Source organism: Ascaphus truei, chromosome 14 (genome assembly GCF_040206685.1).
Source record: "Ascaphus truei isolate aAscTru1 chromosome 14, aAscTru1.hap1, whole genome shotgun sequence".
Classification (NCBI taxonomy): domain Eukaryota; kingdom Metazoa; phylum Chordata; class Amphibia; order Anura; family Ascaphidae; genus Ascaphus; species Ascaphus truei.
In genome coordinates, this window is record NC_134496.1 from 35,377,639 (window position 1) to 35,392,482 (window position 14,844).

At 47.6% G+C, this 14,844-nt stretch overlaps 1 protein-coding gene across 1 annotated transcript; it reads left to right on the top strand.

Annotated features, from left to right (window-relative positions):
* The first annotated feature begins 368 nt into the window (after window positions 1-368).
* Window positions 369-9,013, top strand: TM4SF4 (transmembrane 4 L six family member 4). Its single transcript, XM_075570427.1, has 5 exons — window positions 369-770; window positions 1,701-1,790; window positions 3,269-3,408; window positions 6,912-7,101; window positions 8,142-9,013. Exons 1-5 carry the CDS (start codon window positions 597-599, stop codon window positions 8,157-8,159), a joined length of 612 nt encoding a protein of 203 aa, XP_075426542.1. The 5' UTR covers window positions 369-596; the 3' UTR covers window positions 8,160-9,013.
* The last annotated feature ends 5,831 nt before the right edge of the window (window positions 9,014-14,844 follow it).

A 14,844-nucleotide genomic window follows, 5' to 3' on the forward strand; every position in this document is an offset into this window, starting at 1 on the left:
AAAGAATAGTTGATGGGCATTTAACTAAAGCAATATATGCAGTTCCCAATTGGTCTCCAGGCCTAAAACTGATATATATATATATATATTTTTCTAAGCTAATGTGTGAAACAACAGACTAAGTCATACAACTTCAGAATAGAACTATATTGCAATAAAAGAAATCATCATCTTCTCCGTTCCCTTTAACAGTTAATTCTGTTTGGAGGATATGGGAAACATGGAAAGGTACATGTTGAAATGTAGGGCTGAGAATGCATTCTCATATCTGCATCTGGGAGGGACAGGCAAACCAATGAAAGTGTCTTGTCCGCTTAAGTAGAATATTAACAGGGGTTATTAGTTGCCATGGCAAAATGTGAAGTTGCTCTGTACGTAATCTCATTTATTGGGTTCCACTAAGGCTGTGGGCATATAAATTGCCAGGTCACTGTGTAACCAGAGCTAGAGGACCCTCACAGCCTGTCCAGTCGTACTCCATCTGCTAAGGACAACCTGACATTGGATTCTATCACCTGGGAGTCTCCTGATCATTAAACACTGAAGGATACTAATTGAATTTTTTCATTGGGCGAAGTTATTTTTCCACTTGAAATATGTGCTCGGGGGGGTGCGCGAAGTGCCTTGGCATTGCCCTGATTCCTTTAGCCATCCTAAGTGTGCTGGCAAATATTTTGCTCTTTTTCCCTGGAGGGACGGTGCTAGAAAACAATGAGCACATCACAGATGAAGTCTGGTACTTTGGGGGTATCGTGGGCGCCGGGGTTTTGGTGAGTTCAATCTTTTGTTTAAGTACAGACGACGATCAATGAAAAAAATAGATGTGTTTGAGTGTGTTTGTGATGTATGCAATGTGTTGCAGGCATCTGTGGCGCTGACGGGGTTAACAGCTCTTCCTCCAGTAAAGGTTGCAAATTCAGAATATTTCGACGAATGAATAATCTGCCACGTTTTACTGGGGGAAGGTGAAAAAACTGTTTCACCCTTAAACTGATCAGGAGAAAGGACATACAAGAAAGCACTTATTTTAGTAGTGCAATATTAAACATGTTAAGTATTTTTCTTCTAATAATAGTTATACTTCAGCTGGTGTTCATATCACGGATGAGATTGCTATGCAATATTTTGCCGGCATCTCCAGCATTAATGGGTTTAGCACCGCAAGATATTTTATTTCAGACATCAATTAAAACAGTTTGCTGATATTCAAACACTTCTTAACCCCTGTGCTGCCGATTGGAAGATCAAATATATTGATGGCCCTTTTGGGGGGAAAAAGTGGATTACAGTGATTCAAAAAATGATAACATATGTACAATAGTCAAGGAATTCTTTCAAAATGTTCATTCTCTTTACATATAATTTATTGGCTTCACTCAAAGTACTGTGTTCAGCAGGGATGCGCAACTCCTGTCCTTAAGGGCCACGCCAGGGATTAGGGATATCCCTGCTTCAGCACAGGTGGCTCAAAGTCTGAGGCTAAAGCAGGATAGCCTGAAAACCTGATCTGTTGGTGGCCCGTGAGGACTGGGGTGTTAACCCCTGGAGTAGTGTGATCTAAAATGTTGCTATCATTTCTTTTTTTCAAAGGGAACAGCAAACTTACTTTTTTTTGCTCTAGATATAAATTTTGATAACAAAATAATACCACAACCTCCTTTTCTATTGTCTTTAAATGTGTGGTTTTGTTCGGTTTGCAGATGATTTTCCCAGCCCTGGTGTTTTTGGGTCTGAAGAACAATGATTGCTGTGGATGTTGTGGCAATGAGAGCTGCGGAAAGAGATTCGCCGTAAGTAATACAGTGAATCCTAAACAGTTATTTACCACTGCAGCTTTATAAACGCATTGGTGAGTGCGAAACGCGTTGGAGGATTGCGGTACCTCCGTTTTAACCATGGGCCAATACAACGTTTCCACTTGACTCTCTGGAGTACACCCCTTTGATTTTTAGCAGTGCACCGTCTTTTTCTATTTTTCTTGTTTGCGGCATGTATTCCATCTGCAGTCACTGGAGACTGTGACGTGTTGCAAATCACAGCAATGGGTATAGCACAGAAGACTACACAGACTCCCATTGTATTCTTCTCGATCATAAACAAAGCATCTTATTAAAAGAGACAGCTTTACAGTATATGAACTAGAGCAGGGGTGGCCAACCCCAGTCCTCAAGGGCCGCCAACTGGTAAGGTTTTCAGGATATCCCTGCTTCAGCACAGGTGGCACAATCAGTGGCTTAGTCTTGGACTGAGCCACCGGTGCTGAAGCAGGGATATCCTGAAACCCTGGCCAGTTAGTGGCCCTTGAGGACTGGAGTTGGCTACTCCTGGACTAGAGGCTAGAGTCCCAAATAGGGATGTACGAAATTGTCGAAAATGCATACGTGAAACTTTAAGCGTTTTCCCCAAAAATGTGATTCCCTGCAAAACATTTCACCATGACTCAAGGGCTAATAATGTCACCAAATTAGTAAAGCTTTCAGCAAAATATCGGCGACAGTGAGCGAAACATGTGTGTGTATCCTAGTTATAGTCTCAGCATTAAGCAAATCCAACAAATTAAATGAAAATGCCGTGCACCTTGACTTAATGCATGCTGTAACGTCTGTGAACCCTGAACCTGCCGCGGCTTTCTTCGCAACTACAAAAGGGCAAATTTCACATAGTTAGTGACCTCATGTACAAGGTTCACACAACTCTAGCGCTGAAGTCCCCCCTTCCCACGGACAGACCACATGAGCTTCCCCATTGCTTGTTGGACCAGTGAAGAGACAGGGCTTTTACATCTTCTTCAACGAATAACATTTCCAAGGACTTTATCGCCAAACCCACTGCATGTTGTCATATATTACTGATATATACTATTAACCAGAATGGGTGCATTTACAAATCGTAACGGCTCACTGTTAGTATATTGAATTAGGGCCTATATCCCAATGCTATGAAGCTGTTCTCCATAATAGGGAACGCAGTTCAGATGTCTCGGAGCATAGTGCATATAGGACATATTTTCTAATCTGTGTTACTCCATAGACACCTTCCAACACGAGAAGTATGGCTCCTTACAGCCATTAAAGTGAGTGGGATGCATGGGTTCTTCCAGCACGGAACGTGTCACAGAGTAACACGTCTTAGTAACTATGGCCCGTTCCAGATGCAGTGGTATGAATTGTTCCAGTTTTGGAAGGAGGGTTGTCTTTCAGGTCAGGGATTATGATCACACAGATGAAGCCTTCTTGTTGATTTACCCACGTTTATTTGTTTTTCACAGATGTTCTCGTCTATATTATTTGCTGCCATTGGGTTTGTTGGAGCCGGCTACTGCTTCATCATTTCAGCAGTTGGTATAAATAAAGGGCCAAAATGTCTAACAAGAAATGGAGCAGGTTGGGATTATCCTTTCGACAACGGGTAGGTGATTGTGTTGTTTTATGGGTGAGGAGCAGTGTCCTCTAACCAGTGTTCACATATAAAGCTCTCTCAAAATGCTGTTATCTTTTTTTATTTTTTAATATATACTGCAGCAGTGAGAAATGTTATAACCTCATTACGTATTAGGCCGCGCCTATAGTGGCAGCGACGGCGACACAACACGTAACGTCACCATCGCCGCTAGCAAAACTTGTATTTCGCTTGGTGGCAGCGCGGGCGACCCGGGCGTTGATTGGTTCAGGGGCTGTCCCATGAGGGGACAGCCCCTGAAAAATCAAATATTCCCGGCTTCCGAAAATCACGTCGCTTTGTTGCGCTTACTATAAGCGCACACGGCGGCGACAATGCATGTTTTCGGGCGACGGCGCATCGCCGGCACTGTAAGCACGGCCTTAACGAACTGAGTATTCTGAGTGACTTTTACAACTTTTGTTGAACCTAGCACCTTATAAAGCACCTTAAAGGGGAGTACCTCAACTGAAACGCAGTATATATTTAACTGGAGGGATTATTCTCTCAAATATCTGGGCATAAGTATTACAAATGAATACTGACCCGTAACTAATGCAAATGATCCTAATCTTACTTTACAAAGGATATGGGGTCTTGCAGTAAATATTCAATCTTATGGATTGGCAAAATTGTTGCTGTTAAAATGATTATCCCCCATTCTTTATTTGATTTAATGCGCATCCAATAGCTGTTCCTTTATTGTTAATGACTTACGGACATGTACTCTAAATTGTGTATGCAGGTGAAAGCTACACAGAACCCGAAAAACTATGTAGATAGTGCCAAAGCAGGCAGGGGTTTGCTCTTCCTACTATCTATACAGTAGGTATGTTTGTGCTGTTCGGCAGAGTCAATTTGCCGTGTGGCATTAGCCTCAAGGTTGGAAGAAGAGGATTAAGGTTGAAGCCTCTGAGTTAGCCCCGATTAAAATACCCTCTGCAATCCAATCCCTATATCTGAATATTTTCATTCTCTTCGATTTTGATATTAAGAAAGATATGTTGCAGAAGGTTGGTTTTTATTTCACAGTAATTGTAAGAGATCTTCCCATCAGTAGGTTTTAACCTCTATTATACTCTTTACGCACTACAAGACCCTAAATAGCATATATGTTCCAGTGGGTTAAAGGAATCTCTGAACTCTCTTTGGATATAATTCTCCCAAACGCTATGTATACTGTGAGCAAAGAGAATGGCTAGAAGATGTTTGTTGTATTGTATGTTAACCAGTAGACTTGCATTTATGACGATACCTCCTTCTGTTACCGAGCACCTCACGACTGGAACAATCTACCAGAGACTTTCAAAAACCCCTCCAGTATAAGTAATTTCAAGACTTCGGCTGTCTCACATGTTATTCTTGTCTGTAACTGTTACAGACGCCCAGAACATATATTGCCCCCAACTCTCCATGAAATATCTGTAAATATAATGTGTAACGATGTGTTGTCATAAGTCTGAGCCCAGGACCTACTTAAAAACGTGGGGTAACCCACAATGTGTTATTTCATGGTAAAACATTTTATAAATAAAATAAAGAACAAGTAAGGGACATCACCCTTGACCCCCTCCTCCAAGAAGGAGGAAAAGAGAAGACTAGAGAAAGAACAAGGGCAAAGGAAGGAAAGGATGTGTGTTCAGGAGCAAAGCTACATTACATCATATAGCTATGTACTGAAGTAAATAAAGTAGAGACAGTTACTACAATAGGACCCCGCTTTACAGCGTTCCGCTCATACAGTGTTTCACAATGTATACCCATATTCATTATGTTAGATGCTTGTTCCGTTTTTCCGGCATGACGCGTTCAGCAGCTGAGTATCCAGCTGTCACTAAGCAACAGTTTTAACGCCTGCGCAACTCCTTGTCAGGTGCCATTTGTCAGCGAAACAGTCGGTTTACAGCTCTGCATCTGTTTTCAAAGGTACAGTAGGGCCCCGCTTTACAGCGATTTCCACTTTATGGTGGCGGCCTAGAACGGAATCCACCGTATGAGCGGGGCCCTACTGCCCTACTGTGTACCGCATCATTGTACACACGGCAGCAGAACAGGACACCTCTCAAACGTAGCGCTTGTTTTTCTACTCTGCATATGATCTATTAAAACAGCAAAACGGCTTAACTTTTTTTTTTATTAAAAAAATATTATATATATATATATATATATATATATATACACAAATATGCAAATATAACTGTATGCTCATCTGCATGTCTAAGGCAGGTCTGCAACCCCGCCCTTCACCATTATCACCCAGCACACAGCACTTCCACTGCAGCAAGGGATTCTGGGAAATGACATGCAAATGAGCACGCAGTGCCACTTTTTGCTTCAAAAACCATTTTTAACATGGTTCCCTAAAAATGGTTTTTTAAGCAAAAAGTGGCACTGCGTGCTCATTTGCATGTCATTTCCCAGAATCCCTTGCTGCAGTGGAAGTGCTGTGTGCTGGGTGATAATGGTGAAGGGCGGGGTTGCAGACCTGTCTTAGACATGCAGATGAGCATACAGTTATATTTGCATATTTGCATTGCAATGTTGGGTTTTTGTCACTTTATTTACTCACCATAACATAACTCAGTATTATGGTATATATATATATATATATATATATATATATATATATATATATATATATATATATATATATATATATATATATATATATATATATATATATATATATATATATATATATATATATATATATATATATATATATATCCAAACTCCTAATACAGGCAGTCCTCGGATAACGCATTCCGGTGTCGAAAATTGTCCCGTAGGGTTGCATTGTAAAGCGTTGGATATGCCATTCGTTGTAAAGTGAAACGTTGAATAGTGAGGACTACCTGTATATATATTATTACAGGTTTGGAGCAGGGGATCTTCGCCGTTGAACTCCGTTAATGTCAGCTCCGGGATCCCCCTGCTTCCAGAGATATGCACCTCCGTAGGCGGGGTCGGTATCTCTGCTGAGTCACGGCTTCCTATTGGCCCACGTGACACGGGACATTTAAAGCCGCCATTATAGTCGACACACCGTTTCTCTGTCAGCATGGATACTGGCACCACTATGGAGGTAAGTATCTCCGGAAGCAGGGGGTCCCCGGAGCTGAAATTAACAGGGTGTGGCACCGAAGACCTCCTGCTTCAAACCTGTAATAAAAAAATATACTAAAACTATATATATTTAAAAAGGTAACCCGTATTGCTGCTTTAAAGCGTGCGATTTGCACATATTAGGAAACCACTCCAGTTGTGCTGCTTCCCTGAATTCCTGCTTCTTCATAGAATCACATCTACTTCTGTGACCCATCGTCTTCCCCCAGGCGATACATTTTCTAGTTGGAAATGGAGAGAAAGGTTGCAGTGGGCTGAAATCCTGAAAGAAAGCTATTTGTTAACTACAGCAAAAGGGTTTTGGTTATGTGCCAGTTATTCATTATGATTTCTTCCTCCTTCTATAGAAATTACCTGACAAACACAAGTAGCTGGTCGCAATGTGAAGAACCAGCTGATATTGTCCCATGGAATCTGACCCTCTTCTGCCTGCTCCTGATAATGAGTGGAGTTCAAGCTGTTCTCTGCGCTATACAAGCCATCAACGGCCTAATGGCAACAATCTGTGGCGACTGCAAGTGCTGCGGATGTTGTGGGGTAGGTTGACTTGACATTGTCAGCAGCATGCATCCAGATTCTGCCCAAATTGAATGCCAGTAGTTGGAGTGCTATTAGAGATTACCCTATGAACCACCTCCCCTGTGCAACGTCCCACTCATTTGGGTGGCCACATCACAAGACTGTCGCCTTAGCCTTCGACCAGGGTCTCAGGTAATAATGGTAATATATTCATAGAAACAGCCATGTACACGTTGCTGTAAATAGTTTCATTTACAGGTAGAATGAATCGTTGCTCTGAAGAGCTTGCAATTGATTTTTATTGTGCATGAGGCAAAGGGGTTTACCTTGTGAACCACACTTGGTTCTCCAAATTGAAAACGAGTGTCTTTAAATCTTCCTGTCTACTGTACTTATAAATGGGGTTCCTTACAATGCATCTGATCTCAGACGCGCTATTAGAGAGGGTTGGGGTTCCTCAGAATGTCACAATATAATTATAGGGTTACTTAACCAAAAAAAGTTAAAAAAACAAAAAAAACAGTGTCCAAAATGTTAGCAGCAGAAGGCACCAAAAATAAATTTAGGGCCCATGTGATGGAAACGGCTTGCTGCTATTTAATGAGTGAAATGATAAATGCACAGATAATAAAATTACGTGGAAGAAACCAGGTTCATTCACCTTATGTTCTTTATGACCAGAAACATGAAGCTACATTGACACATCAGCACAATACATGGCTGAAGTTCCTCACCAATGGTGATAAGGTTTAACCACCAGGCTCACAGTCACCCTGATATGTCTATCTAATATAGGGGGTGTTTGAAATGAGATGCTTGATAGATGAAACCCAACCTGGTTGAATCTTATCCTTAAACATGAGCTGTGGACATCTTCAGCCAGTGTGGGATTTTACATTAAAGTTCAGCAAAACAGCACAAATCAAGATGGCTCAGTGACATAGAAACTCAAATAAGCATACAGTATGTTCATCCTTTTTATCATCTGACCATCATTATGTACTATTCTATCAATGCCTACAAATCATTCATAATTGTCTTTTTTTTTTTACACATAGGGTGATGGACCTGTTTAATTTCAGCCTGAGTCCTATGAAATCCTACCACAGTTCCTTCTTCATGCATGGAAAGGGTTTCTGTGTAGGAATACAGTACCTCTACTGCACACTCTCTGAACTACTGGAGGAAGGATGAAGGGTTTTTCTTACAAAGCTCTGACTAGGTCTTCTATCACGTATACAGAACTGTACAACAGTTAAAGCAGCATTGCTGGTGTGTGGCTCCCCTCCTCCCTGACAATAAATAAGGAGCATTGCATAATGAAAATAGTCTCCATACAACTCCAGCCTCCCACAACTCATTCTGCTTAGAGAAAATAATATTCAATGTGTCAAAAACTGCAGCTTTCTAACCGACGGCAGGAAGCCAATGCAGAGACTTTCCTCCGGGTGGCTATTCTGTATTGGGGCTTTTTGGTTGAGTCAATGAGTATGTTTGGTCATACTTTGGTCAGCTTTATATTACAGCATGTGTATTTTCTAAGGGGTTGGACCTGACCACGCAATGCTGCTTTAAGGACTGAAATGTATATTTATTTTTTTTATAAACGATGAGGCACTAGTTCTTATTCCTTAACCCCGTGTGTGCCGGCAAAGCCTGCAATGCCTCAGACCGCTCTGCCACAATAGGGATTAAGCGTGTAGATTTGTGAGAATGATTAGTTTACTTTAAGTATGGGGTTCAGTTTCAATCAGGTCTGCTTGTTCTGCTGATTGAATGATGTTTAAATGTACTGCTGGAAATTCAGTGTGCTTGTATTGTAAAGATGCCCAAACCTTTTGTTGCAATGAAAATATCCGCCACCGTGAGCAACACTATTGTATTAAAAAAATAAAATAATGTGTGCTAATCAATAAAGAAATGTTTTTCACATCGGGTCTGTTAATTATGTGCACATTTGTATTAATTTTAGGAAAATCTTAGTCATCCTAATACAGTATATAATGCAATGTGTAACCCCATGCAGACACAATATTGGCATACTCTGAACTCTCCCCTCATTGATGATAACTAACCTGCCACAACATAGAGAACTGAGAAATGTATTGTAATTGTAACACATATTAATCCCCCCCCACCCCCCCGGGAGATTTTGCTGCTACATGGAGTGTGGTGGTGCATACCTGCTGGCTCACAGTAGATCTGATAGGCTATCAGCCTTGAGAAAACGCGCACAGGCGAAACGGTCGTCGGCGGAGGCTGACTATACTGCAAAAGCTCGTCACATCGAGCTCGGAGCACTACCTCCCCAGTGTGTGTGTGTGTGTGTGTGTGTGTGTGTGTGTGTGTGTGTGTGTGTATATATATATATATATATCTACTATATATTTGTGAAATCACTGTATGTCTGCGTCCCAAGGGTCAATCGCATTGGACCTTGGCCCTGTCACTCCGGCTCAGGCCATGCCCGCCCCCGCACACCTCTCATTGGCCTACGTCCAACACCAATGCCACACTGTCCCACCCCTCACTGACTCTCATTGGCCTGCGTCCAATGGCCGCCCCCGCACACCTCTCATTGGCCTGCGTCCCACCCCTCACTGACTCTCATTGGCCTGCGTCCAATGCCCGCCCCCGCACACCTCTCATTGGCCTGCGTCCCACCCCTCACTGACTCTCATTGGCCTGCGTCCAATGCCCGCCCCCGCACACCTCTCATTGGCCTGCGTCCAACACCAATGCCCTAATACAGTGTTTCCCAAACTGTGCGCCGCGGCGCCCTGGTGCGCCGCGGCTTGGCTAGAGGGGCGCCGCGATCAGGCCCGCAGCAGCGGGAAACAAGGGCTGCTAGCTCATTTAAAAAAAAAAAAAAAAAACCTCTGAGGGGAAGCAGAGGAGCGGTCACGTGACCGCTCCCATCCAATGGGACTGCAGCCTGCCCGGCATTGCAACTACAAAGCCACCAGACAGCAGTGTGTGTGTGTGTGTGTGTGTGTGTGTGTGTGTGTGTGTGTGTGTGTGTGTGTGTGTGTGTGTGTGTGTGTGTGTGTGTGTGTGTGTGTGTGTGTGTGTGTGTGTGTGTGTAAAACGGGCTGCAGGGGGTGTGTGTATATATGTGTGGTGTGTGTGTGTGTGTGTGTGTGTGGTGTATATATATATATATATATATATATATATATATATATATATGTATGTGTGTGTGTGTGTGTGGTGTATGTGTGGTGTATGTATATATATATATATATATATATATATATATATATATATATATATGTATATATGTTTGGTGTGTGTGTATATATGTGTGGTGTGTGTGTATATATATATATATATATATATATATATATATATATATATATGTGTGTGTGTGTGGTGTGTGTGTATATATATATATATATATATATATATATATATATATATATATATATATATATATATGTGTGTGTGATGTGTGTGTGTGTGTGTGTGTGTGAATATATTTATCAAAGTTGCACAATGTTAATAATTTATTCTCACATGTCTTTTTTTTTTAAATGTTTAAAATATTATATAATATACACACACACACACACACAGCTACCAAGTGACAAACACACACAGTGATACCCGCCTCCCAAGCGCGCTTGCTGTCTCCTCTGCCAGGACAGCAAAAAGCTCCTGGTAGAGCGAGCGGCAGCAAGCAAGAGCGAGCAGCAGCACCTAAGCGCTTACTATGTCCCAGGCCGGAGGAACTATAGCCGCGTTGATTACAGATGCAGGGGCTTTGTGCATCTGTTCAGCCCGGCTCAGCGACGCTGAGCTGCCTACGCTGAGAGAGGGAGGCCCGGCGCTCACGCTGGAGGAGCAGCACCGGGAGACAGATGTCTCCCAGCAGCACTGCAGCGTCACCCCCCCCCCTCCCTCCCCGCAGCACACCGGCCCTCCCCCCACGTGGCACAGGCCCCCGCAGCACTGACCTCCCCCCGTGCAGGGACCGGGCCGTTCAGCCATACCCTCCCCCACCCCCCCCGTATCTGTGTGTATTTATTTGTGTGTGTGTGTATCTGCATCAGTGTGTGTGTATCTGTGTGTATTTATTTGTGTGTGTGTGTGTATTTATTTGTGTGTGTGTGTATTTGTGTGTGTGTGTGTGTATTTATGTGTGTATTTATTTGTGTGTGTCTGAGAGAGAGAGTGAGGTCAGAGAGAGAGAGAGAGAGTGAGGTCAGAGAGAGAGAGAGAGTGAGGTCAGAGAAAGAGAGAGAGTGAGGTCATAGAGAGAGAGAGAGTGAAGTCATAGAGAGTGAGGTCAGAGAGAGAGAGAGAGAGAGAGGGGGGTCAGAGAGAGAGTGAGGTCAGAGAGAGAGAGAGTGAGGTCAGAGAGAGAGAGAGAGTGAGGTCAGAGAGAGAGAGAGAGTGAGGTCAGAGAGAGAGAGAGAGTGAGGTCAGAGAGAGAGAGAGTGAGGTCAGAGAGAGAGAGAGTGAGGTCAGAGAGAGAGAGAGTGAGGTCAGAGAGAGAGAGAGTGAGGTCAGGGAGAGAGAGAGTGAGGTCAGAGAGAGAGTGAGGTCAGAGAGAGAGAGAGAGAGTGAGGTCAGAGAGAGAGAGAGAGAGAGAGAGAGAGTGAGGTCAGAGAGAGAGAGTGAGGTCAGAGAGAGAGAGAGTGAGGTCAGAGAGAGAGAGAGTGAGGTCAGAGAGAGAGAGAGAGAGAGGTCAGAGAGAGAGAGAGTGAGGTCAGAGAGAGAGAGAGAGAGAGAAAGAGTGAGGTCAGAGAGAGAGAGTGAGGTCAGAGAGAGAGAGAGTGAGGTCAGAGAGAGAGAGAGTGAGGTCAGAGAGAGAGAGTGTGAGGTCAGAGAGAGAGGGAGGTCAGAGAGAATGTGAGGTCAGAGAGAGTGTGAGGTCAGAGAGAGTGTGAGGTCAGAGAGAGAGTGTGAGGTCAGAGAGAGTGTGAGGTCAGAGAGAGAGAGAGAGAGGGAGGTCAGAGAGAATGTGAGGTCAGAGGTCAGAGAGAGAGAGAGTGTGAGGTCAGAGAGAGAGAGTGTGAGGTCAGAGAGAGAGAGTGTGAGGTCAGAGAGAGAGAGTTCTGAGAGAGAGAGTGAGGAGAGAGAGTGAGGTCAGAGAGAGAGAGTGCGGTCAGAGAGAGGTCAGAGAGAGAGAGAGAGTGAGGTCAGAGAGAGTTAGAGTGTGTGAGAGAGAGTGAGAGTGTCTGAGAGAGACACCAACTGCGCACTGCAACTGTTAGGTATGTTTGTACACCTATGTATGTATGTACACCTTTGTTTTTACTTTGGGCGCCGCGTAAAAATCCTGATCGCCTTGGGGAGCCTTGAAAAAATTCTGATTGCCTTGGGGAGCCTTGAACCGAAAAAGTTTGGGAACCACTGCCCTAATACTTCCACACTGTCCAACCCCTCACTGAGTTTTGGGAACGCTTTGCTTTTGCAACACCTAATCCTCTAATCCTCAACCTGCTCTGGGGCCACGCTTCACAGCTATCAAAACCTTCACGTCTGCTACCACAGACTGCCGAATCAGGTACAGAATCTACACACAACGCACAAACACAGCACACACACACATTCACACAACACCAAACACTGCAGACTGCCTCTTCAAACCCCCCCTCCCCTCCACGCCACACATCTCCCTCCCGCAACCGGACCGCGAGGCCGCGGCCTCCACTCACACACCATGGCAACGATGTCCCTCCCCCTATCCCGCCACCTCACACAGTGTAGCTCCCGCGAACCGCACAGCACGCCTCATCTCCTGCACCTCACACAGCTCCCTACCGCAACCAGACCGCGAGGCCCCCTACCCCGGTACACCATGCCACCAATGTCCCTCCCCCTATCCCGCTACCTCACACAGTGTAGCTCCCGCTACACACCACTCCCTCCGCTACACACCACTCCCTCCCGCTCCATTCCCTCCCCGGCGGGGGAACAGGCAGGCTGCCACGCGGCGCCTAAGATGGCGGACCCCCTTCCTCCCTCGCGCTCCATTCCCTCCCGCTCCACTCCCTCCCGCTCCACTCACCACCCTCCCGCTCCATTCCCTCGCGCTCCACTCACCTCCCTCCCGCTACACACCATTCCCTCCCGCTACACACCACTCCCTCCCGCTACACTCACCTCCCTCCCCGGCGGGGGAACAGGCTGCCACGCGGCGCGTAAGATGGCGGACCCCCTTCCTCCCTCGCGCTACATTCCCTCCCGCTCCACTCACCTCCCTCCCGCTCCATTCCCTCCCGCTCCATTCCCTCCCGCTCCATTCCCTCCCGCTCCACTCAGCTCCCTCCCCGGCGTGGGAACAGGCTGCCACGCGGCGCGTAAGATGGCGGACCCCCTTCCTCCCTCGCGGCGCCGAGTGAGAAGATGGCGGCGGGCGGAAGTACAGGTAGGTGTCGCGCGTGTGTGTGTGTGACACTGCCCCCCCTCCTGTCCACTGCCCCCTCTCCTGTCCACTGCCCCCCTCCTGTCCACTGCCCCCCCCTCCTGTCCACTGCCCCCCCTCCTCCTGTCCACTGCCCCCCCCTCCTGTCCACAGCCCCCCCCTCCTGTCCACAGCCCCACCCCTCCTGTCCACTGCCCCCCTCTCCTGTCCACTGCCCCCCCTCTCCTGTCCACTGCCCCCCTCTCCTGTCCACAGCCCCCCCCCTCCTGTCCACTGCCCCCCCTCTCCTGTCCACTGCCCCCCCTCTCCTGTCCACTGCCCCCCCTCTCCTGTCCACTGCCCCCCTCTCCTGTCCACTGCCCCCCTCTCCTGTCCACTGCCCCCCCTCCTGTCCACTGCCCCCCCTCCTGTCCACTGCCCCCCCTCCTGTTCACTGTCCACCCCCTCCTGTCCACTGTCCACCCCTCCTGTCCACTGTCCACCCCCTCCTGTCCACTGTCCACTGCCCCCCCCTCCTGTCCACTGCCCCCCCTACTGTCCACTGCCCCCCCTACTGTCCACTGCCCCCCCCCTCCTGTCCACTGCCCCCCCCCTCCTGTCCACTGCCCCCCCCTCCTGTCCACTGCCCCCACCCCTCCTGTCCACTGCCCCCCCCCTCCTGTCCACTGCCCCCCCCCTCCTGTCCACTGCCCCCCCCCTCCTGTCCACTGCCCCCCCCCTCCTGTCCACTGCCCCCCCTCCTGTCCACTGCCCCCCCCTCCTGTCCACTGCATCCCCCTCCTGTCCACTGCCCCCCCCTCCTGTCCACTACCCCCCCTCCTGTCCACTGCCCCCCCTCCTGTCCACTGCCCCCCCCTCCTGTCCACTGCCCCCCCTCCTGTCCACTGCATCCCCCTCCTGTCCACTGCCCCCCCTCCTGTCCACTGCCCCCCCCTCCTGTCCACGGCCCCCCCTTCCTGTCCACTGCCCCCCCTCCCCCCCGCCTCCCCTCCCCCTTCCCACCGCCTCCCCTCCCCCTTCCCACCGCCTCCCCTCCCCCTTCCCACCGCCTCCCCCCCCTTCCCACCGCCTCCCCCCCCCCTTCCCACCGCCTCCCCCCCCCCTTCCCACCGCCTCCCCTCCCCCCTTCCCACCGCCCCCCCCCCACCGCCCCCCCCCACCACCCCCCCTTCCACCGCCCCCCCCCTTCCCACCGCCCCTTCCCACCGCCCCTTCCCACCGCCTCCCTTCCCACCGCCTCCCTTCCCACCGCCTCCCCACCCCCTTCCCACCGCCTCCCCACCCCCTCCCCCCCCTTCCCACCGCCTCCCCCCCCCCTTCCCCTCCGCTCCCCTTTCCCCCCCTCCGCTCCCCTTTCCCCCCCCTCCGCTCCCCTTTCCCCCCCTCCG

Bases quoted from the DNA above. Each gene is read 5' to 3' on its own strand.
- TM4SF4 (XM_075570427.1), top strand. From the start codon at position 597: ATGTGCTCGGGGGGGTGCGCGAAGTGCCTTGGCATTGCCCTGATTCCT. The intron at 771-1,700 runs GTGAGTTCAATC...TTCGGTTTGCAG, and splicing joins TCGTGGGCGCCGGGGTTTTG to ATGATTTTCCCAGCCCTGGT. The intron at 1,791-3,268 runs GTAAGTAATACA...TGTTTTTCACAG, and splicing joins GCTGCGGAAAGAGATTCGCC to ATGTTCTCGTCTATATTATT.